This window comes from Ostrinia nubilalis, chromosome 4 (assembly GCF_963855985.1).
Source record: "Ostrinia nubilalis chromosome 4, ilOstNubi1.1, whole genome shotgun sequence".
NCBI lineage: Eukaryota > Metazoa > Arthropoda > Insecta > Lepidoptera > Crambidae > Ostrinia > Ostrinia nubilalis.
In genome coordinates, this window is record NC_087091.1 from 14209275 (window position 1) to 14233027 (window position 23753).

Here is a 23753-nt window from a genome sequence, read left to right on the forward strand (position 1 = left end):
TGAGAAGAGCCGCTAACCTGTCTGTTGCTAGGTACTTTGCAATAAAAAACTTTAGATGAGTTGTAAATGCTGGTATTTATGACGAATTTCTCGCAGAAAAATGCACATCCGTTAATAAACATCTTTCTTCGTATGGTTTGTGTATGTGGGTATGTTTTGCTCGTTTTATTTTTTATTAGCTGGATGTAAGAAAACCAAACAATAGTCCAAAATTGCTTCAATTATCTATCTCAAGCAGTCTTAGTGAAGTGCTACATCTTTTGTATGTCTTTATATATTTTATACTAAAGTTAAATCAAAAGAATCTGATCGTCTTTTATCACATTTATCAAGCATCAATAATAATCAAATTGAAATAATAAAACTCTGGCTAAATATGCACACACCCAAGCCTTACGAAAAAAAGAACTATACTAAATTAGTCTTTATCCAAAGCCACAACATTACTTTGTCTTTGGCATCTTATGTCTTGACATTTATCTGTTGCCAACATAAAAGAAAAAGGCGGGAAATGTAAACAGTTTCTATTTTTATTATTTTTTAAGGAATTTTATTACTAATAATCACTTTTAACTACCTAAACTACTGAAAATTATGATAATAACCGTAAGTAACATTATAACAATATAATTTTTGAGCTTTAGTGATTATTTAACCTTCCTTTCCTACAACTTGAATTTGGCCTATGGATAGCTTTAATTTTGTGAATTATTTATTTTGCTTCAAATGGTGTGATAGCAGCGACCAAGATTTAAGAACAATTGCGGCTGTTTTCTATACAATCCAGCATTTATTTGTTTCTTTCTGGCGCCAGTGTGCCGGGCAAACGAACAGTGCCTATACATGCCAGATCCATGTTATACATACGTAGTGGAAAAATGGCGTCGACGGTGTGTGTTTCTAGGTGCCGACTGTTAGCAAAATTAGAAATAAATCGTGGATTGTGTTTATCACCATTATTAAGGGATTTATCAAATAACAGGGTAAGTTTCTGAATATTTCTAGTGGTATTATATCATAATATTGCCCAGTTTCATAGATGACTGCCGAAATTAAGACTTTCTTTGCTGCACGTGTAGGTTATAGCTATACCTATACATTTAATTTGGAGCTGTCAAACGAAGATTTTGTTTTTGTTGCTATTAAAATTTTAATCATGCTTTACAAACTGTTAATTCTACGTTAATTGGTATTTTGAATTGTATCAGATTCTTATAAGAAATTTTACTCAAAGATGGTAAACATTTGCTAAGTGAAAATAACCGCTAAATTCTAAATGCCGGATTTATTGTTTACATGATAATGTTACGGTGTTATGTGTATCGGTATTAGTTCGACATAAATACTTGTTTAGTTACAGTGAACTACATACAGTCGTGTCGTGCTCACTTTGTGCTTTACTGATAACAATGATTTATTATGAATGGACTAGGCACATTAAAAATAACTGCTAAGGATAATAAAATTGGCTTAAATGTAAGGTTATTTTCAATATATTTCATTATGTTGTTTCACTTTTTCTTCAATATTTTGTATTCCTCTTAAAACTTTATCAAACTGGTTGGTTTGCTGTAACCAGTAGTAGTTCAAACGTTTTTTAATCTACCTACATTTAATTTGAGTGTATTTAATTTTTTTATATAGCAATAAATTAAACCAATTTAAGTTTCCATAAGCATTATTTTTTTTCTTAATTAATAAAAAAAAGTTAAATTAATTGACCAAATTATTGTAACTAACTAAATATTGTTTTTTTTTCAACATCTATAGCATGTTAACAAGATCCGGACTGCTAAGTATGTCAGCAGTACTGATACAATCAATTCACAGGTCGTTGATCTTAAACCTGTCTATGTTGGTTATCAGGAAAAACTTTGCATATTTAACTTAGTTGCTTGTTGCTTAACATTTTATATTGCTTTTATTTACCATTTTATTGTGTAGTTAGTTACATAGTTTAATATCTTATTATTTAGTTAATATTAATTATTTGTATAGTTATCAGTAAATATTTTAAAATATCACCAGTAAACTGATACACACCTACCTAACATCTTTCAATGATCCATTGTATGATAATATTCTAATGCTTCAAAAGTCGATGACCTATCCCAATAGTTCTTCATCGCACCTAGTATTCATTGATGACTATGATGTGCTCACAATTTTTTATTACAACTTTGGCAAACTGATTCACTGTGCTCATTTAAATTCTAGGCGTGTTGCTAGCCACGTATACGGCGCTCGCTAAGTGAGGTGTTTATCTGTCGTGTTTTGGGACGAAGTTAGGTACTTTATTTAGCGACACGTCATTTTAGGCCGTGTAATCGCAATTTACGATAATTGTACTCTTAAAATTACCTTATTCATAATATGTGTTGTTTATTTCCCTGTGAAATATTTAATAAAATGAACCTAAAATAACATTACAGTAATATCTACTGTAAGTAATGTTAGTAGTAATTTTAGTATGAGAATGGTTGTGGTGCGTGCTGCCTCCATGACACGACGATTACTTGCCTAAAATGATTTTTTTCGAACATAAATCGTTGACAGTATAAACGTGAATTTTAGCTCTCGATTTTCTACAAAATATTTAACTAAGATGTATTCCATGTTAAAGTTATGCATCACAATAGTTAAAAATTGATAAGTAGGTACTAGACCGTACTACCAATGTTTATCACTAAGAATATTTCCTATCCAGTCACTTTAATTCCAGAAGAGAGAGAAATCCAAAAATAAAAGCTGTCTTATTCATCTACGTCGTAGATTTTACGAACTTAAAAATGATCTTAAATTTAGTCTAGACTAAAGAAAAACTACAAAGAGTAACTTTCAGAAAGTCGACCTTTTTCAAACCCTTGTCAGAAGACCTTCCAAGGTTAACTGGTGCAAAAACTATCGATTTTAATTTTTACCCGACTGCGCCAGAAGGAGTGTATTTACTGAATTGAATAGGACGCTAGGCACATCATTATTATCATATCTACTGTACCTACTTCTAAAGTTATTTACTTAGTTGGTTGTAGTTAAAGAAAGTTTTACGAGTATTACTATCCAACAGGGTGAGTTTTGAAACAAAAAGGAGCTCGTGAATATGCCCCAGATAACACGAAATTATTTAGTAGAAAACTCCGAGAAGAAGTAACTACGTTTAAACAGCGATCAAGTTGTGTAATATAATATAAAGTAAAAAAAAAAATGTTAAAGGGTTTCGTTCAGCTTGGAGAATCGCAAGCGGTCGAAACATGCATAATCGTGGCTGCGGCTGCATAAAAATTCCAAGGTGATTGTACTTTTAACATTGGGACAATCGCAATGTAGGGCGCGTAACCGACCAGCTGTGTCATCGGCACTGAATAAGTTTTATACAGTCAATTCGATTCGTACGATTGTGCTAATCGGAAAATCTGAGTGTTCAATCAAAAGAAATACCAGTAGGTGGGTACTGTTAAGTAATGTAATTAAGCGATTATCGTGTAAACCGTATCGTGTAATTTTTTTTATCGGATCGAGCGAATATCGATTAAATCTGTTATGTAATCAGAGATAAACGATTTCAAGTGTTTCCTTATAAAATGTTATGTTTAACAAGGAAGATAAGGTTGAAAAGAGTGTGATTAAATCAATGATGATGATGCACGGAAGAAGGATATGTTACGAGTAGGTACAGTGTCTGATCAATAGTATAATGAGAGCAGAGCAGAGCGTTAAAATGTGATTTGTCTAATCAATGTATAAGCACTTATTACAATACGAGTAGGTAACCCAATGTTAGTATCCGTAAAGTTAACATTAAATGATTCATTACTTTGTGATATCATCAAGACTAACAAGATGGAATTGTTAACGTGGAATTGTATTATTTAAAATTTTGGAAGATTTATTGATTGGCTAAAATCCGGTTATTCTAGTCTACTAGTAGGTACCTACTTCTTAAATCTCGTTGAAAGTTTTAGAAATAGGATGCTGTTGGTAACCAACGAATTTACTGATAACTCTATTGTAAAAATATAATTTAGTATAATAGTCGCACCTACTACGATGCCGAAACGTTTTTATAAGTTTACTGAAAGATGCCTAATGCTTTACTTACTAAATAATGAAGATTAAACACACGTAGATTGTGGCGAGTTTCAAAATTACCGCTGAAATTCACGACATCGATTTCCCCGCGGATATTTTCTCTATGACACATTAAATACGCACTTACCGAAACTTTTCACTAAAACTAAATAAAATGTAACCTCTAGACGTAAAAAAATATAATGTCTATGAAAAGGAAACTATATCGTTTGATTATTTTAAATTACCTATTATTTTAATTTCTAATGAGGGAACTTACCAAAGTCAATTTGTAAGTGATTTCAACTACGGTAAAACAAATAAGGAAAATGATATTCCAGTCACGGATATCAGTTAATTTTGGGTGACATATTTCAGAACTAACGTTTTTCTGTGTTTAGAATCCCATTAAAACCATTGCACTTAAGGCCCATACTTGTATTTTAAAGCTCGACCAACGGCACCTTTTCATGCAAAACTAAATTATCTGAGTAAAATGTCTAGCAAAGCAACTGCTAACATTAGCATTGTTATTATAAGTTATTCTACTTCCGTAATATTGTGTTAAATTCAAATTCAAATATTTATTTCAAATATTTATAAATATTTAAAACTACAAGGGAAACGTGGCTGTAGAAAATTGCTTCAGTCTCGCCTTAACAATGAAATTTTAGTCGCGTAGCCGATTGATGATTAATATGGTCGTAGATTTTGTTAGAGATACACCTACTGCTAGTTTATCGTGTTAAAGTACTAGTTTGAATATTAATAGTATGGTAGGTAATTGGTGTAGTAATGTAAATAGTATCCTTATTTATTTATATTACAGTATTAAAATGGTATTAAAATCAACACTGAACTAATTTAACTTAGATAGAGCTTAAAATATTATATTCATTCACATTGAAAGGCGTGGAACCTAAAATTATTTATTAGTAGAATTAATAGTACCTATCGTCGGTCCCTACGTATAAAAACGTATCTGAAAACGGTCAATTTTACAGGAGAGCGGTTTGAAGGTTTAAACATGTGTAGCTCGCGTTCTATTTATCATACATTGATGAAATTTGGTATGATAGTTTTATATGAGGTATATTTTATAAAACATGAAGAATTATCAAAAAATAATCACAATAAGTGTATTATTTGTCATTTACTCACTTATACAACGGAAAGTTTCTAATTACAAATTACGTAAGTGGTACTTACTAACTTTTACGTCGGAGTAATACATTTGTTTAAATTATTAACTGCCACATAAGTAGTTGTACACGGGAACAAAGTTCAGCTACTATTGACAGTAACTCTCTGTACGAGTCAACTCGCACATTTTTATTACTAATTAATTTATTGTTAACTTGCATTTTATTCATGCACTTTGGCCAGCTACGCCTGACCTACATTTGGGACTTTGGTAGTTCTAACATTTTTATAATCAGTGCAATAAAGCATTTGGCAGCTAATACACGTCTTTCAATAAATCCCATCAGCGGTTGATACGGCGTAGTTGTCTGACATCTTGACATCAGTCTTACTTTGACACCACATCTTACACTCTCACTCTAGGCCCATAGTCCTGCTCGACGAGGCATAACAGCGTCCCGCCTCGTTTCCCAGATAGTTGCATTTTGGAGGCACTCAATACCTTAAGATTCTTCCTTATCTAAGGGGTCTTTTGACTGAAGAATACTTGTAGAACCGGTAAATTTTCTTTATCAATAGTGCCGGCCTAGTTTGACAGCATGGCATCGAGTACGAAGATCCACAATTCCACATGGCTCTTTTTTGAGTTCGATCTTGTGGAACATTGAATACAACTGGGTACTAAATGGAACCCTTTTCAAGGCATGGATATTTCAAGGTATCTGTCATGCAGATAGTTTCATCATTACAAGAATATGCTCATAAATAAATAAATAACTTTCATAGCGAGGCGGCTTGCCTGGTCGCCACAGACGGCATTATGGTCGCCCTAAACCATGGACCACATATATTTAAAGGCATCCCTGACACCTTCACTTGACGCCCACACCACTGTCAAAACTAAGGCCCAGATAAAATATCTAAGAGTTATCCTGTTAATCACCAGTGGCGCCAAGTAGTGAGCGTAAATACGGTGACCTTATGTATATAACCAGTGGCAGCTCGCACTTTTTCCAATCCGTCGCCGTGCGAATGGAAGACAGCTTGCTTTTTCATGGCTGCTTCCCTAATTTGGAGGTGCGAAAACTCTCATGTCGGAAGGCTATGGAGATACGCTATCTATACTGGTACCCTCAAAAGCATGATTCTGTCCCATCTAAGGCATCACCCTCATAGGAAAGGGTAACGCTGCCCATCTTCTAAGACCTTAACAGGCCCAGAAAGTCTACAGGGCTACATCGTCGTCTTTAACGCAGCGTGAAGAACGAGGTGAAAGCTCCGCCATAGGAGGACAGAGAGGCCGTTTGACGTGAGACTCGCTAGACTGTGCTGTAGTCTAATAGTTGATAAACCACCTCGCCGTGGGCCGTGGCTAAGTTGGGTCGCCGAACCTTATTCGCACTCGTGCTGAAGTTTAAGGTTGCTCTAGCGATCGCACCATGACTGGGCACGGATCCTTCGAGCCCTACCTGTATTGCGGTGGCTAGGAGCATACGACACACCATATTCTTGCGGGATAGCATAGTCAAAGCTATGTGGACGGTAACAAAAGTTGGGTGGTAATGAAGCACATCTATCTGAGAAGACAAGGTGCCACAAGAAGCTGCAGTACGATAGCGCAACTACGAACCAAGTGCGGGTGCATTTTAATTCGCTCCAGGGAAGGTGACAGTATGATTGCCTCCTATCTTCCTTCCTCGGTAATAGCCAGCGTAACGGGGGCGTGAGGCCGCACGGAAGGCATTGCATAGATAGGCCACCACCACCGTCTGGTGACGGTGAGTGTGTGTACGGAAAAGCTGTGTACTTCCAGTTGCTCTCGTCCCAACTGTCGCCGTGTAGGTGGGAGATCTTTGTCCGGAATCTTAAAGTTAGCACTTATAGAGAGTGACGGGGCACCAGGGTATTTTTAGTGGGTATACCTCATCCTTCTGACGGGTATATGTTTGCAATATCATGTAGGGTGGGTAGTCGAACAGTGAACCAACCAGATACGCTGAACCACCGCCATATTTCAAAAAGTATGACGTTGCCAGTTCCACCGAACGAGTCACTACGTGTCTCGTGGATGCCCTTACCCTCTCCCGTAGTGCGCCGGCGACTGTGGCTAAGGTGTGAAGTGTGGCTGCGAATTCTTTGTTTCTCGACGACAAAAGATAGTTTTTTTAGTTATGCTTTACGATTTTTGTATATTTTGCTATTTATATTAAGTACGAAATCTATTTGGTATCAAAATTATTGTAGTTTTATCTGTATAATGAGCACATTCCGTGATGACCATTCCGCGTACTTCTTATTGTTTGTGAACTCATAAGTTGAATAGTGTATGTTTTGAACAGTGAACCAGGTTTTCAAAGTACACAGTGAACCGGTTGACTGTTTTTTTATTTAACCACCAAACGGTTGATTAATTACCTAAAGGCTTTAAGAGGCAATTTTCAGTTATTTTTGTTTAAAGAAGGATTTTTCTTTTCAGTTGTGTCTTGTGTTATTTTTGTTTTCTGTGATTTTTTAAATGAAGACTGTTTGTTTACCACCAAAAAGGTTGATTATTGATTACTTGAAGGCTTTATTAGACAATGTTTAGTTATTTTTGTTAAAAGAAGCATTTTTCTTTTTATTTGGGTTTTGTGTTAACTTCGTTGTTATTTTTGGATTCTGTGATTTTTTATGAAGATTGTTTGTTAAAATAATCATTTTTATTTCCATTTGATTTTTGTGTTGTAAAAATAAAAGCTGATTATCTAAAATTATGTTGTTTATTTTCCAAAATCATAATTTTTACTCGTAATGAACTTTATGGTTCACTGTTGAAATATGGGTGGTTCAGTGAAAACTACCCGTAGTACACAGTGAGCCAAATTTCATTTTTTTAAAAACCTAATTTAAGTTACCTTTTTATTGCTGAGGCTAATTTTAAGCCTAAAAATTAGAAACCTTATTAAATTACCTGACTGATAAGACCATAATGACATTTCTAGCTTCATTTTCCAGCTAATTAGAGCATTTAGAAAAAAGGCCGGTTCACTGTTCAACGATGCACCCTAAGCATTATCATGTAATAGTAGATTCTAAATGCAGTTAATTTAAACTTATGTTTGTAAATGTTACCTGCATCTTTATTTCTGAATGCCTTAATATGCTTAATAAATAAATAAAATAAATTTTACGATTTTTTACTTATATCATGTATCATAAAGTAGCATAGGAGAAGAACTTGGTTGCGTTGAGTCTAATAAATGACCCTAGATACTTCAGTCGTGTTGTATATCATATTTTATATTGTTTTGTCTTCACTTTTGTGTCCACCAAATATTGCTAAAATACAATTTCTCAGCGTAAAACACCGTTACTGGCACTAACTTATAGACATAAAACAAACTTTTCCAAAGTAAAACATTTATAGTGGCAGTTACGGCTAGAAGATTCTTGAATTTTCCGACGTAAAAATAAGTAAGTGCCACCTATTTATAATAGTAACTTTAATTTTCCCGAGTAAAACAACGCAACTACGTTATGCCTACAGTTAACTGATTAATTTACCGTTGGTTTAATGTTGACTGAAATAATTAAGTCAGAAATCATAATAATACCTATTTCCTTCATAAATTACGTATCAATTTACTCGATCTGCGCGGATGAAAGTGGCAGTTGCGGGGCTGGGCGCGCGGAATAAGGCGTGCGGTCCAACGTAAAATTTCTTAACTCCCACTAATTAAATTTTACTGCGGAAATCGTTCTAATTTTGTAGTTGCGGGATTTGTTTTTTGACGTTTTAAGGTTCAATTTGAATAAAAACTGTATGTTTTTTTAACTGAGCCGAAACTCTTGGGTGCTCTGAAGGTTTTGCAAACAAAAACGGCAAATCACGGAACTGGTAGATACTGAACTATACGTAGGGACCGTCGCTATGATATTATTTAACTCTACAGTTATTATTTCAGTTATTAAGTATTGTAATTTATTCCAATAGGAGTCATGGTGTCGGCGGTGGCGGCCTACGCGCCGCTCGTTCTACACAAGTGTATGCGCACATGGATCCAAGTCTTCAGCCTCCAAAGTCGACCACGAAAAATCTGACGGTAAGCTTGAGAGTCCAGGGAAAAGAAAACCACGTCATAACTGTAATATTGGATATTTAATACAAAGAATAAAAGACCATCACCAAGACTACAGTAATTTTCGATTCGGAATGTTTACAATTTTCTACGGTAAAAGTTATGCACCTAAACTATACTAGATACATGATAAAGCTAAATATTTATAAAAGAAGTTTATTACTATACCTACTAGCAATAATTTAATAGCGTTATTTTATCATTTGAATACAGATCACAATTTACGTATGTAAGCGAAGCTTAAATTACATTCTAATTACTTCAAGGACTTATTACTATTTAAACTATCGAAACACGACTCAAGAACTTCAAACTCTTCGAATACCATCTCACCAAACTTGCCGGTCGTGGTTTTGGTCTGATCCACGTTGTCGTTCACATAATAAAACTTCTTTTCAAAACTGTGCGCCTCAAGAGCTTGTTTTTCTTTTTCTGCTTGCGTTAAGTTCTTCCGGCCCTCTGCAGTCTCTGAATTTTCCTTACTATCATCTTCCTTAATCGTTGGAACCGCGATATTTGTTTGCGAGGTTGACTCGCTTCTTCTTAGTTCGGATTCGATTCTTTTAATATTATGTTTTGATTTTTGGTTTTCTTTTTTATCATCACTCTTGTTGTTATCAAACGGAGTTTTAACTATACCTTTGTTGTAGCTCTCCAATCGGCAAATTTTATTTTTCACAGAATTTTCATCGTCGTAAACTAACGGCGGGTCATCGGTTTGGAATTTCCTGTACTTGACCCTGGGATTTTTGCTATCATCAGTACCTGTTAATTCTAGGCGACTGCTACAACTGTTGGATTTCACAAGTTTAAATTTAAATCCAGGGAATCCTTCAGCTCGGGTGAATTTATTTTGTGCTTGATTTATCGGTTCAGTTGTGCTACTTACTTTTTGCTTTTCAGAAACCATTTGTTTATGTTTGTCGGCCACAAGACATGAACACCTGTTGCCTCTACACTTCGTTTGACAAGAGTAGCAATCTCTACTGCAGTTTTTTTGTAAACTTTTGATTTCTTCCATAATTGCTTTAGTCATAGGGCTGACAGTAGATCCAGTTTTAGAATTTAAAACTTTTCCGCCGTAGTATGTTACGGATGTGCCACATTCCCTGATTTTCTTAAGTATGTCAGGACTAACATATTGGCTCTCACAGCAAAAATCTTGACTCATAGAGTCACAAAGATATTCGTCACTGGAACTGTATGAATTATCTTTTAAATTCTTGTGTGAGTAGGGGCTTAAGGCTTCATTTTCGAATTCGTTGTTAGAACTGAGATCTCCACTAGACACCCCACTAGAAAGACTAGCATTGTCCCACTTTTTGTTTCCGAAATTTGTATCAATAGTAAGTTGACGGATAACTTTTTTCCTTCCGCCCATTCTGCTGCCTTTTGTTTCTTCACTTAAGTTTCTGTATGACGTCGCACGTCTTGTCAAGCCCATATTCTCATCGATTAGAGGAGGATCTTGAGTCATTGGACTCTTCATTTTTAATGTATCTTCAAACAAGTTTCTCACTTTCTTTACTGTATCTGGGTTTGGTAATTCTTCTTCTATAATTTCCTTATTCACCCGAATAGGATGATAGAAAAAGTGTCTACGAATAGCATTTTTAGATTTGTCTACTTGACTGCAGGGATTCTCATTCTTTTTCAATAAGGTAGGTGGAATTTTACAAGTATCGGTATTTTTTCTTGGAACTGGTTCGACTTTGGTTCTGACGGGTTCAATAATAACAATATTGTTGTTAACTAACAATTCTTGAAAACTATAATCTTGCAGATATTGTAACAAGCCATCGAATTGAGCTTCTTTTCTGTAGTTAGCAATCATACTGTTTTTGAACAACTCTGACTTCATTACTTTGTAGCGCACGTGGTCAAACTCATCGCATCCTTTTTCAAAACCTTTAGCTTTTATAAGAGTTGCTTGAGTTTTCATGTTTTGATTGTCTTCACTTGTTAATTCTACAATTTCTATTTCTGGCGTGTCTCTGCTAAATTCCGTTTCTGGTTTCTTTAATTTTGGTTTTTCGTATACCTGTGTCTCAGTGTCTTTTACGATTTTCTCTAACGGCGTCTCTTCAATCTCGGAATCACTTTTTACCTTTTCTGTTTCATCCTTCCATAAATGTAGCTTAGTTTGACTTATTTTACGTATGCTATCTACAATTTTTACACTTTCGAGTGATTTTATAATATTACCGACCGATATTTCTGGAGAAGACTTCTCTTCTTCATTATCATTAACATTTTGTTCTTTTAGCTCATCAGCCATATCATTGATCTGTTGTTGATTATTGTTGTTAAATAATTCTTCATGTTTATAGACGTTTTCTGACTTCTGTTCTTTTACATCAGGCCCTTTATCTATTAACCGAGACCAGTAATTTTTCACAGAGTTAAGTTTTTCTTGATATTCTATGTCGGTTTTTATTGCGTTGTGTAGTTTCTCTTTGACGCTACTTTCAGTTTTTAATTCTTCTTTTACTTCTGGAGCACTATCGACTTTAACGTTTATCTTCTCTTCTGTTTTAGTTACTACTGGTGTATTTGTTGGAGTGTTAACTGTATTCTTCTCCATTTTATTTGCTGTGTTTTGTTTACTTCTTGAATCAATAACTTGTAAAACTTGGGGCCTGGTCATTGTAGTATTTACTTTTTTGAAAGAATATACTTGCGTATCGTTACAGTTCTTATCTTTGATGATCAATTTAGGAGGCGGTTTCTCAAATCTATGTTGAACGTAAGAAATCTTTTCACTGGTTTCTTTTTTGAGCTTAGGTATAGTGGTTTTAACTACTTTATTAAGCTTAATAGTTATAAAAGGATCTTTTGGTGTATGGAAACTAGAAGTATCGATAGAACTGTTTTCAGTTGTAGGTGTCTTGATTTCTTTATTCTTTTCAGATTGTGTCTCTTGTTCTTTTTTTATTGGCTTTATCGGCTCAACTTTGACTTCTGTGTCTTTATTATCTTTGTTTGATATAACTTCCTTTTGTTGTGGCACAGTAGGTAGATTAATGTCACTTGGTTTCTGATTGAGTGGTGGATCAATAACAATAGTTTGGTGACCACTCAATGGTACTATAGCAATATTGGATTCCGCTGATGTTTTGAATGATTGTACTCTAGATAGGAGTGATTGAGCTTTTATTTCTTCGATTTGAGAGGATTTGACCAAAGGAGAATCAGTTGATTTATAAAGAGACCTTTCTACAGTATTTGGGCTAGGTATGCGATTTATGTCTTCGTCGACGGGATCTCGCTGTCTCAAAGAGTAGTGTTTCTTTATTCCGACCCGAGATTTCTTCTCTTGTACAGTTTTGCAGATATTGTCGTTTGACAAAGACTTAATAATGTTGATCTCAGGTCTATATACAGAATTAATCTTAAGACTTTCAGATTTAGTTATAACTTTGTTGTTCCTTATAGTTCCTTCTATTTCATTTATTTCTCTTTCGTTCTGGTGTGTATCAGAACTGTAGAAAATTTCTTTATCGTCTGCGTTCGAACTTTCTATAGTTATAATGGATTTCAAGTCGTCTTCAAGTTTAGTGAAATTTTGTATTAAATGTGGTTCTGAATATTCTGGTAAGTAGATTGGGTTATTTGTTTTGAGTGTGTTATTGTTATGGTTAATATTCGATTTATTGAGCTGACCGTAATTGCCGTTTCCTTTTGAAGATAAAATTTCTCTGAAGTGTGTTTGTGCAATTTCGTACGTATTTTCACAAGGAATATCTTCAGGGTCTTCCTCGCGTAATTGTGCGTCTATTCGTTCTGATTTTCTTAAGCATTTACTTATATTTATATCTGGTAAAGAGTAATACTGATTTTCAATTAATGTGGTCACAAATGGCTCAGTTGTGATATTTTTAGTAGACGTGCAGTTGCTTTTTGTGGAAAATGTATCACTTTCAATGTAAGTGTTGCTTATATAGACTTCGTTGTTTTGATTTTTGTGAATTTCGTTAAACAAATTCACACTTTTACTCGAAAAGGAATCCCGTTTGATATCGGCGAAGGTTTTCTTTTTATTGACTTTTGTATAGATGGGATCAGATTCTGGATTATTTTCCGAATTAATAGTCCTCGATGTCACGGAAATATTTTCTTTGAATTGCGAGTCACAATACTCATCAATTTTTTCAGCTAAGGAATTAGCCAAATATTCCAATTTGTGTGACTTGTCTGACGAAGCAATTGAAATTGAAATATAAGACGTTATACTGTCGTGAGGACTTGAAATAGTACCGTCACTTTCTGAAACTATAGACTGTGCATCTTCATCTGGTTTTGGTTCGCTCTTCTTACTTATTGTATCTGGATCTTTATTATGTTGTGTTTCTTCCTGATTATTGGTTATAGGAATTTCTTCACAAGAATGTGTTTCATTAATATTTACCGGCGGTATTAGCTCTCCCTTATCTTTATCACTGTGAGTGATTGACAAACTATCGTTGGTAAACGATTTTGGTGTATTATTTTTGGATCTGCCCCTATCTTCGTTATCAGTGTCGTGGTCGTCAGTTGTTACGTAGAGTTCTTTACTATGATTTGGAGACACTGCTGATCGTTCAGTTTCGGGAGAACTGTCCTTGTAATTCTTTCGATGTGCTTCAAAGTTATAGTGTTTTCTTACGTAATTAGAATCTAAACTATCTATTTCGCTGGGGTTACGCGAGTGTCCGATGCTGTCTTCGGAAAGGTTCGTCTGCTTAGATTCTTCGTTTAAATTTGGCCAACTGCCACTTACAGATCTAGAATGATGACTCTCGTTTCGAGATAATGCGTCTTCCTTTTCAGACTTATTGTCTGGTGTAGCGATTTGAATATCGCTTTCTCTTTGAGCGTTTATATCACCGAAACAAGAGGCAGTGCTATCAATATAAATACTCTCTAATACTTCTTCCTTTGTTTGATATTTTGCTCGTCCAGGAAACCTGAAATTGAGAAAACATGATTTGAATTTTGTGAACAAATGATCAATTTTAGGAAACTAAGGGTGTGTAAATCTGAGTATGCAATTTCTTGACAATTTACTAATAGGCGAACACAATAATTAAATGGTTAATAAAAAGTAAGAATAATAAAAAGGTTTTATTTATTACCTGTCTTTGAAGCAAGGTTTGTCGAATAAGCGGGCACGGGGTATAAGCTGTGATCTTTTGCTTTTAGCGTGGTTTTGTATTTGTAGATCGGTGAAGGTCTCTTCTCTTATAACTGCTAAACTTCGACTGCGCCTTAGGTTTGATGGTTCTGGTTCTTTATGTTTACATAATCTACCGTAACTACCACTGAATTCGGTGTCAGAATTCGAGAATCGTTTTTGTAACAATTCTTCTGCTGCTTTGGATCGCGTTAGGTGTTGATAGAATTCGTCTTGAGGTAACTGTACAGGGAGCTTATAATACTCTGCGAGTTTACTTTGATATTTTTCGTGCTTCTTATTTTTGTTCTCGCAGATATCTTTGTCCTTCTCCTTTACTTTTGAATGTTTCCTCTTTTTGGGACGCTCCTCTTGACTTTTCTTGGATTCAAGCGAATTGCGCGGTTTGTCGAACTCTAGCGTTTCTGTGGGATTCTCAAAGTACTGTATGTCACCGACGGTGTTTGCCGCGGACTTGTGCTCGTCCTGACTCGATTTCCTTTCGACTAGTTCTCGAAGGCGGCTTCTTGTGGAGCTGGCATTAGACGTCACGCTTTCCGGCCGCTTGTGTGGATACTCCAAATTGGATGAAGACCGTCTGAAGAGGCTTGTCTTGATCGACCCGAAGTCGCCTTCGTCTTGACAAGAAGCCGCTGAGAAATTCTGTGTTCTTATACGGTCAACGTGATTCTGGCTAGAATACGACGCGACCGAGTCCACCGAGTGTCTGAAACGCAAAACATTCTAGATTAGATTAAGATGTATCATGGTGCGGAAAGATAATTTTGTTTGCATATGATATAGTTCAGCTTTTGGTGTGGTTAGTCTTGAGTCATAGTTTATTATTGAATGCGGCATTGTTCAAATATTAAGATAGGACATCGTAAATGATAGGGTATCCTTCGTCAAACACTTAGGGATCCTCAGAATCATTAAGGGTTTGGCCAAAGGCAACAGAGATTTCTGTGTTGTCAGTTGACGTGTTTTATGCCTAAACAATATTGGCACGTCGCCAGCGTCGTTCTAAATCGATGTTGACAGCAAAACATTCAAATCCTAGTTATTTGATGTTGTTTTTTTTTGTGTCTAAGGGGACTGATCACGATTGATGTAATGATAATTTTGACCTAACCTCTAACGCCATGTTCTAAATATACCATGATACCAAAATATATTTATACTTTAATAGCCATGTTAGTAATGTAGCATGTACCTGGTGATTTATAAGTTTCAATAAAACTTCGCTTACAAAATCGGCTCTGAGAATATGAAAGATAAGAGTTGAAGTTTTCCATAATTGATTAATAAAAAATTTAAAGCACGACGAAAACCAACAGGGGAGTACCGCAGCGTAAACTTGATCACTCAAATTGAGGGCCTAATAATAAGGAAGGTTGGTTATAAAATTATTCATCTACTTTCTACCCTCCTGCTTGACCCATCTTCGGTGTAATAACCTTGGCTCGTCGAGAATTTCTCAGAAAATCTATGTCTAATCGACTTGATTGTTTTTCATTGAATAAATGTTTATTGTGATAAAGATTTGTTTTCGTATGTCCTAATCTAACCAGTTTTTTTCAATAAACCATATTGTTATATTGATTTTCAATGGTAACGTTTACAATGGCTAAAAATAAATCAACTGTTGATCGAAACCTCGGCCCGAAGTGGCCAGTTGCGAACGAAATGAACCATAAAATGTTGGTCGCTTAGATTTTTACCAAATGTTCTTGGGATTGTCTGCAGAGATCATTTGAACGCTGGCCAAAACGCCCCGTCTTAGTAATAAACACGGCGCCCACTGTCAGCCGGAACGCAATGACACTTATGTACTACGAGTGAGTTTAAAAATTCCAATTTCTATTGGGAAATGTATATGTATCGACTGCAGATACAATTTTCTGGAGTTATTTCCAAGCAGCTTCATAGAAATTGCTACATTCCATAAGGATTAACAGTTGTTGCTTTAGTTAGTTTCAATAACATACTACTTTTAGGTACATCAACGTAAAAATACTTTGTCAAAACTAAAATATAAATAAGTCTACGTTAGTTAAGTGTTTTTACCTCAGTTTCATCTTCACGACTAGAGATGTGCCGCTGAGAAAGTTCTCGTTCCCGGCAATATTCCCAGTGAGAATATTCTCGAGAACCGAGAACGCTCCCGGGAATATTCTCAGTGTTCTCGACAGAACACATTTAGTTTTATTTTTAATTTTGTTGTTTATATGTGATATTATTTGTAATGTTTCGATGTTTTATTAACTGGGCGTTAAGACTAGTCGTTATAAACAAGGCATGAAACGAGTGAGTGAGATATTGCTGTCTTGCTTACTCTTTTCGTGGCAAACGCGTACCGCGGCTTTAGGACTCTGCTACGGTATTTGAACATCAGTGTGCCTCTGAGTTTTAAGGCCCTTGCCACCCTGGCGGATTGCAAGCGGATTCAAAACGGATTCAAAGTGGATTTAAAGCGGAGTGGCGACGCGACGGAGAAACCGCGTGAAAATATCGTAAAGCTCTCCAAAGGCTGCCCAGCCGAGCTGGATTCGATGATTGACCTTTTTTTCGAAGTTGGACCTACCTAACTGGACTGTTTGTCCCAGGTATACATTATTGTCAACAACCTCGAGTGTAGAGTCTCTAACATTTAGAGGAGTGGGTGCAACACGGTCTTTAGACATGATTTTTAAATCTTGTCCATGTTCATTTTGAGACCCACTTGTTGAGAGACTATTGAGGCCATCGAGCATTGTGCCTAGATCTTCCACGATCTCAGCCATGACTACGATATCGTCTGCTGTCTGGGTTATGTACTCGCCGTTGATATTTATGCTGAATCTGCTCCAGCCCAGAAGCTTGAAAACATCTTCCAGGGCGGTGGTGATGACGTCTCCCTGTCTCACCCCTCGCTGCAACTGGATAGGTTTCGGGTCCTGATCTTAAAACGGACTGTCACTGTGGCGTGTTTGTACAAGCCTTTCAACACTTTAATGTATCAATAGTCAATTTGGCACAGTTGAAGAGACTGAAGCACTGCCCATGTTTCAAACTAATTGAAGGATTTCTCATAGTTCACAAACGCAAAGTGGCTGATTATACTCCTTGATCTTCCGTATAATCTGCCGTTGCGTATATTATTATGGTATATGGTACTAAAGCCTTTTCGGAAACCGGCTTGTTCGGGGGGCTGAAAGTCGTCGAGCCTGCTAGCGTGACGTGAATCGAAAACAGCTTGTAGACATGGCTCAGAAGCGAAATGGGTCTATAATTCTTCAACAAGGTTTTGTCACCTTTTTTGAAGAGGAGTATTACCATTCTTCTAAGAGCAGAAACTGCGTTAAGCGGGCCCCGGCGCGGTTTCATACAAAGTGCTCCGTCGCGGGCACCCACGCGGGGGACTTTCGTATGAAACCGCGCCGGGCCCGCTTAACGCAGTTTTGGGCTTAAGTGTCGGATCAATCTAGCTAGCACGTATTTTCTATAAAAATGTGTCAAATGATCTGTCAGACAGGCTATCCACAACTTATCCAGAAGTGGCGAAACAGGCCCTTACTAAGCGATTGTGAAATATGCCCTTAATGTCAAATAAGAATAGTTTAGAAAACTAAAAACACGCTTTTAATTACTAACAGCACTAAAAAGCTAAAAATCATCAGGACCCTGGACATCATCTAGCATTAAAGTGCTCGAAAAGACAAATCCAACGAACCCAAACTCGATGAGTTTCCGCCGTTTCGTTTAGGAGTTCTTTTGGCCACCTTCCAGTCCCATCATCAGACCAGCTGGTACCACAATATTGTATTGTCATTTCTAATCTACATATAATTGCCAAGTTTCATGATGATACAAGACTTAGAAGTGCGTGTAATTCAGATTCTAAGATTCCATTACATAGTTAGTTACGTACACGACGACCTAATAAGAGCGTGTTAAAAACGAAAAATGGACAGTTACATTATTTAATTACGTGTAAAAAGAAATTTCTGCCATCTTACATATCATTAAAACGACATTTCACGACGAAAAAAATAAAATATAATAAAGGTGCAGTTGCCAAGAATATTGCCGAGAAAGTTCCCGAGAATATTCTCGGGAACACTGAGAATATAGCCTTTCACTGCAAATAGAGTGTATTGTTTAATATACACTTATCTGTTGACTTCATTTAATACTATTTTACTTAAGACAGTTTGTTTATTTCCATTTGATAAACATGATTCTCAACCTTTCTCACTTAGGAGAACGCTCCCGGGAACGCTCCCGAGAATATTCTCAGTTGAAAGAGCGTTCTCGGGAACGGCACATCAATATTCACGACATAGGCAATTATTCTAATAGATTGCGGAGTTCTTATCTATTTCAACTCGTGTAGAGAGTAAACAACACCAGGTAGGCACCATAACAAAAATAGCTGTTTCCTAACTAACTAAAATTCTACGCAAGGGCATTGAATGTACCAGCCCCAAAGTTCGAGAGTAACGGGGTGTACCAAAGTTATTCTGCGGTATATTTTCCCGCGACCCGCTGTAAGAATGTCAGCTATAAATATTCATGGTACCGCCAACCGGCCGACGACTCCCGCTTTTTCAGAACGCACACTCCCGCAATTGTTCTAGGAATTTAACGAGTTATTGAGATACCTCCGCCATGTAGAGCATGATAAGACTTTCAGCTACTGTGGAAATTACACGTAATAAATGACTGTTACTCATTCAATAAATACGCAGTGATGCGATTTATTGACCGAGCAGAGATTTTCTGAAGAGTGAGTAGATACTTAGTACTTACTATACAATAGCTGAAAAATGCGACCACTTTTGGGAGTGTTGGGACACGCCCTAAGGTTCGAATTGCATCCAAAATATACTGATAAGTAACCTATTTGTATTGAATCCATAAAATGATTAGATACTTATCTCTGAATAGTAATATTTAGTATGTATAATATTAATCTACAATACAAAGCCAATGACTGGTGTAATGGTGTGATTCATTGGCCGCAACAAATATGATGTGAGCTGTTGGAATTTATTACTTTTATTTTGACTGACATCTTAGCGATAATTGTAGTAATGGATGGGCGTTATGAATAAAATGATCATCGTACTATAATATTTATTTATGCACGTTCACTCTTTCTATCCAAAGATCTATTAAGCCAAATAAATGAGTCTATTTTTATCTCGTCTTAAATGTGCGAGACATCTTGAGTGATATCTAAGCACCTTTGAGATGACTGTTTTATAGAATAAGTAGATTAGTCAAATGAAATGCAAGGTAACTTATTCGCGTAGGTAATGTATGATAATGGTCTCGCAAATAACAACATGGTTCTTATTTTTCTTCTTAAGTTGCCCGAGTTGAAGTTACTTTTTAGGGGTCGTACTGACAAATAGGTATACCTACTGTTAACTGATTTTATACTACGTGTGATAATATTATAATCGAACCGACCCGAATCTGAGACGACTATAAAGTCGAACTAACTAAAGCGTGGAAAAACCTTGAAACAACATCATCTAAGACTGAAACGGTCTGTTGAAACGAAATAATCAGCAACGACGACCGCTGTCATAGTCAATTGATTTTCTTATATTGCGTACGCGCTGCGTTAATCTTATAATAATTAAGCAATGAGGATCATTTCGATTTTTAGCTGTGAATGCAGATTTATAGGGCTAAGAAATCCTTAATACACAGTCCAAAAATTTTTGTTCTACGACAAAAATTGACGAAGTTATGGCCAAATTACTAAAAAAAGTTCACTGACCGCCCGGCGGGGGACGATGACGTCATTATATCCGATCCGAACGCTGCCGGCGTACTGCGTGGATAGAAAATATTTTTTTCTAGCCAAACTATCAGTTTTAGAGAAAAACTTGTAATGACATTTATTCATCAGAATAAAGTAAGCTATCGATACGTAATTTTTAAAAATAGAAATTGTAAAAAATAACGCAAAAACTCCATACGCTCATACGATTCAATGGAACGCAGAGACGCGATTGGGGTCTCCGCGGTGGTATATTTGGCGATTTATTCAAATAAAGTGTTCATAAGTGTTGTTAGAGTCATATCTTCTTCCAAGTAAAATATAAAAATGTATAAGTATTAATTTGTTTACTTCTAACAATAAGGTATAGCTGAGGCAGATACACTCTGCCTAGGCTACAAGACATTGCTATGAAGATCATTTCGATGTACACGCAATACCTACCTGTTATTTAGTTTTTCTGAGTTAAACCTACGTACCTACCTATCTATTCGCCGTTCCCATGGGCGGGCCAGCTGCTGCAGGAAAGGACAGCTGCTCCCTCCTGGAAATCTATTTAATCTTAGCCTAGAAGCTGGGTATGACTCCCCCGCCCCCCTCCTCTCCTCAGATGACTTCCCCCTCGGCCAGAAGTTGGGTATGATTTACCCCCCCCCCCCCCCCCCCCCAGGCCAGAAACTGGGTATGACTTGACCCCCCCCCTCCCCCCAGGCCAGAAGCTGGGTAAGGCTAGCCCCTCCCCCCAGCCCATAGAAACTGGTTATGACTTGACCCCCCCCTCCCCCAGGCCAGAAGCTGGGTAAGGCTAGCCCCTTCCCCCGGTCCATAAGCATAAGCTAGGTATGACTCCCCCTCGGCCAGAAGTTGTGTATGATTCCCCCCCCCCCCCCCCAAAGGCCCGAAACTGGGTATGACTTGACCCCTCCCCCTCCCCCCAGGTCAGAAGCTGGGTAAGGCCATAAGCATAACCTGGATATGACTCCCCTTCGGCCAGAAGCTGCGTATGACACCCCCCCCCCATGCCAGAAGCTTTTTTTTTTTTTTTTTTTTTTATGTGATAGGAGGCAAACGAGCAGACGGATCACCTGATGGTAAGTGATTACCGTCGCCCATAGACACCCGCAGACCCAGGGGCGTTACAGGTGCGTTGCCGGCCTTTAAGGTAAAGATACGCTCTCCTCTTGAAAGCTGGGTAAGGCTAGACCCTCCCTCCAGCCCATAAGCATAAGCTTGGTATGACTCCCCCTTGGCCAGAAGTTGTGTATGATTTCCCCCCCCCCCCAGGCCCGAAACTGGGTAAGGTTTGCCCCTCCCCCAAGGCCATAAGCATAAGCTGGCTATGACTCCCCTTCGGCCAGAAGCTGGGTATGACACCCCCCCCCAGCCAGAAACTGGGTATTAGTATCATATTATGTATTATTATGTTCAATACAAACAATCATTAAGTTACACTCAAAATCCTATGAAAATGTGGTTTTTGGACATAGCGATACTTATTTTTCACAATTTTTATTTTTAAAAATTACTGGTCGATAGGTTACTTTACTTTGATGAATAAATGTTATTAAAAGTTTTTTTCTAAAACTGATAGTTTAGCTGGAAAAAAATATTTTCCATCCCAATAGTACGCCGGCTGCGCTCAATTCGGATATAGTGACGTCACGAGCCCTGCGTACGTTGACTTTTAGCGGCAAAAACGGCCTATGTTTATAACTTAATATCTTCGTAAGTAATGGTCCGATTTGGATAATTCAAAAAGATATATCTTTCTTATGTCTTAAAGATTAACGTAGATACCAGTTTTATTGAATTTTTTACAACAGTACTGATCCTCATTACTGAATACAATAAAGCTATTTAGTTAATGAGCCTTCAAAGCGGGCTTTTATTGATTGCACCTGCGTTGGCTACCGTTCAGTAGTCATGCTAATCTAATACATTTTACTGCTCTGCAATAAAAGTGAATTATTTTACTTCGTGGATTGCTCTTGGCTCGAATGCAGTGATCGTAATAATAAACAGAGGAAGTTCATAAACTGGCAGCGCCCTTTATTGAAACAAATGTTGTCAAAACATCGCCTTCTACATACTTTGAGGACCTAAATTGCTTCTTTAATGCCTGTGTGGAAACCATTGACGTGTGCTAAGTCAGTCAAAACACTGGTCAACTTTGTCCCAGGGGAAAGTCATTGGACCCGCAACGAAATGAATCAAAAGAACATAGAAGCTAAAATCATCTACGAATGGGCCTCGAACAGGCAAAGTCATATAATACGGGAAGTTTGTGTAGTATATCAATTTTGTTCCGGTAATTAGTCCGTAATGTGCAAACGGACTTCCACCTTAAAAACTTTCGAGTCAGTTTTTACCGACGAAAGTAAGAGGTCAATATAATCGTATTGTAACATTAGTTACAAATAATTATCTTTCAGGTTTAGTATTGCAGCACGATAAAAATGTATGAATTGTATCTTTAAAACATGAAAAATATTTATTAACATATACCTAATAAGGAAGGAAACCCTATAAAATACTATGTTACCTGTGGCGGAGGCGCAGCCGGTGTCAAGTCATTCAATTAAATATTTCTAGATTAGCGACTTTTCAATTTTCATCATGTACTGATAGTTTTAAATGTTTTTTTTAACGAACATTGCCATACAATCTGAATCTGATTAAGATCCTCATAACGACAATGTTCTAAGTAAGTATCTACTAGAAATTCTGTGCTATAGCTTACTTACTTAAGTTTTCATACGCTTCGCTAAGTTTAATAAAGAACACTGCAGGTCAGTCGACTGTGATAGAATTTAATATGCTGGAGCGAGGGAGTTTCCAAGACCTATTTTTGGTTTGCATAAAAAATACGATGTTTCAACTCAATTATGTGAGTAGTTGGTTGAGTTAAACCAGCTGGATAGTTAATGTTAATCTCTTTTTTACTACATGCGGTGTTTATATCATTTATAAACAGCTTAAAGTTTAAAGCATTTTAAATGTACGTAGTAAACTGCTCTTCCGTCAATCAGTTACAGGAATTATCATGTTAACATTATAATAAAGCGCATCCCAAACAAGACCCGGAAAAAGCAAGGTTGAAGAGAACACTTGAGTGTCATTGCAAGTGTTTGTATCGGACCCTCCACCACGACACACATTCAGTAATTGCGATATACAGGACGATCCTAATTTACGACTGCGCGCATGTGAGAACAATGGCCTATTAAAAAAGGGATGTGCAGTTTTTCCACGCTGCGTGCCTGCATCCGGCCGTTTTCCCAATTCCGCTGTGACGGATTAAGTTAGATGTGACCCGAAGATTTTAACCTAATCATAAAGTATGACATTAATTTGTGATCTTAGTACCTAGTAAGTGTCAAATTGGTTTCAAATCAATAATTGGCTTAAAATTACTATTGTAGTAAAAATACACTGATGTTTTTGCGCAGTATCAAATACCTACATTAATGAAAGTATAGAATGTTTTTGTAAACTA

General features: G+C 36.7%; 2 protein-coding genes across 3 annotated transcripts in view; one reads left to right on the forward strand and one right to left on the reverse strand.

Annotated features, from left to right (window-relative positions):
- The first annotated feature begins 728 nt into the window (after positions 1-728).
- LOC135071222 (calcium uniporter protein, mitochondrial) overlaps positions 729-23753 on the forward strand; it is a 255858-nt gene continuing 232833 nt past the window's right edge. Inside the window, exons 1-2 of one of the 2 annotated variants that reach the window (XM_063964997.1) lie at positions 729-983; positions 9185-9293. In XM_063964997.1, coding sequence (XP_063821067.1) covers positions 855-983; positions 9185-9293 — 238 coding nt within the window. In that variant the 5' untranslated portion in view covers positions 729-854. The remainder of the gene's footprint in view (positions 984-9184; positions 9294-23753) is intronic. The other variant, XM_063964998.1, reaches the window with a different exon arrangement.
- The window catches only part of LOC135071217 (protein javelin), a 181108-nt gene continuing 166685 nt past the window's right edge, over positions 9331-23753 (reverse strand). Inside the window, exons 2-3 of the mRNA XM_063964991.1 lie at positions 14444-15208; positions 9331-14275 (exon numbers count right to left, since the gene is read on the reverse strand). Of these exons, the coding sequence (XP_063821061.1) occupies positions 9586-14275; positions 14444-15208 (5455 nt within the window). The 3' untranslated portion in view covers positions 9331-9585. The remainder of the gene's footprint in view (positions 14276-14443; positions 15209-23753) is intronic.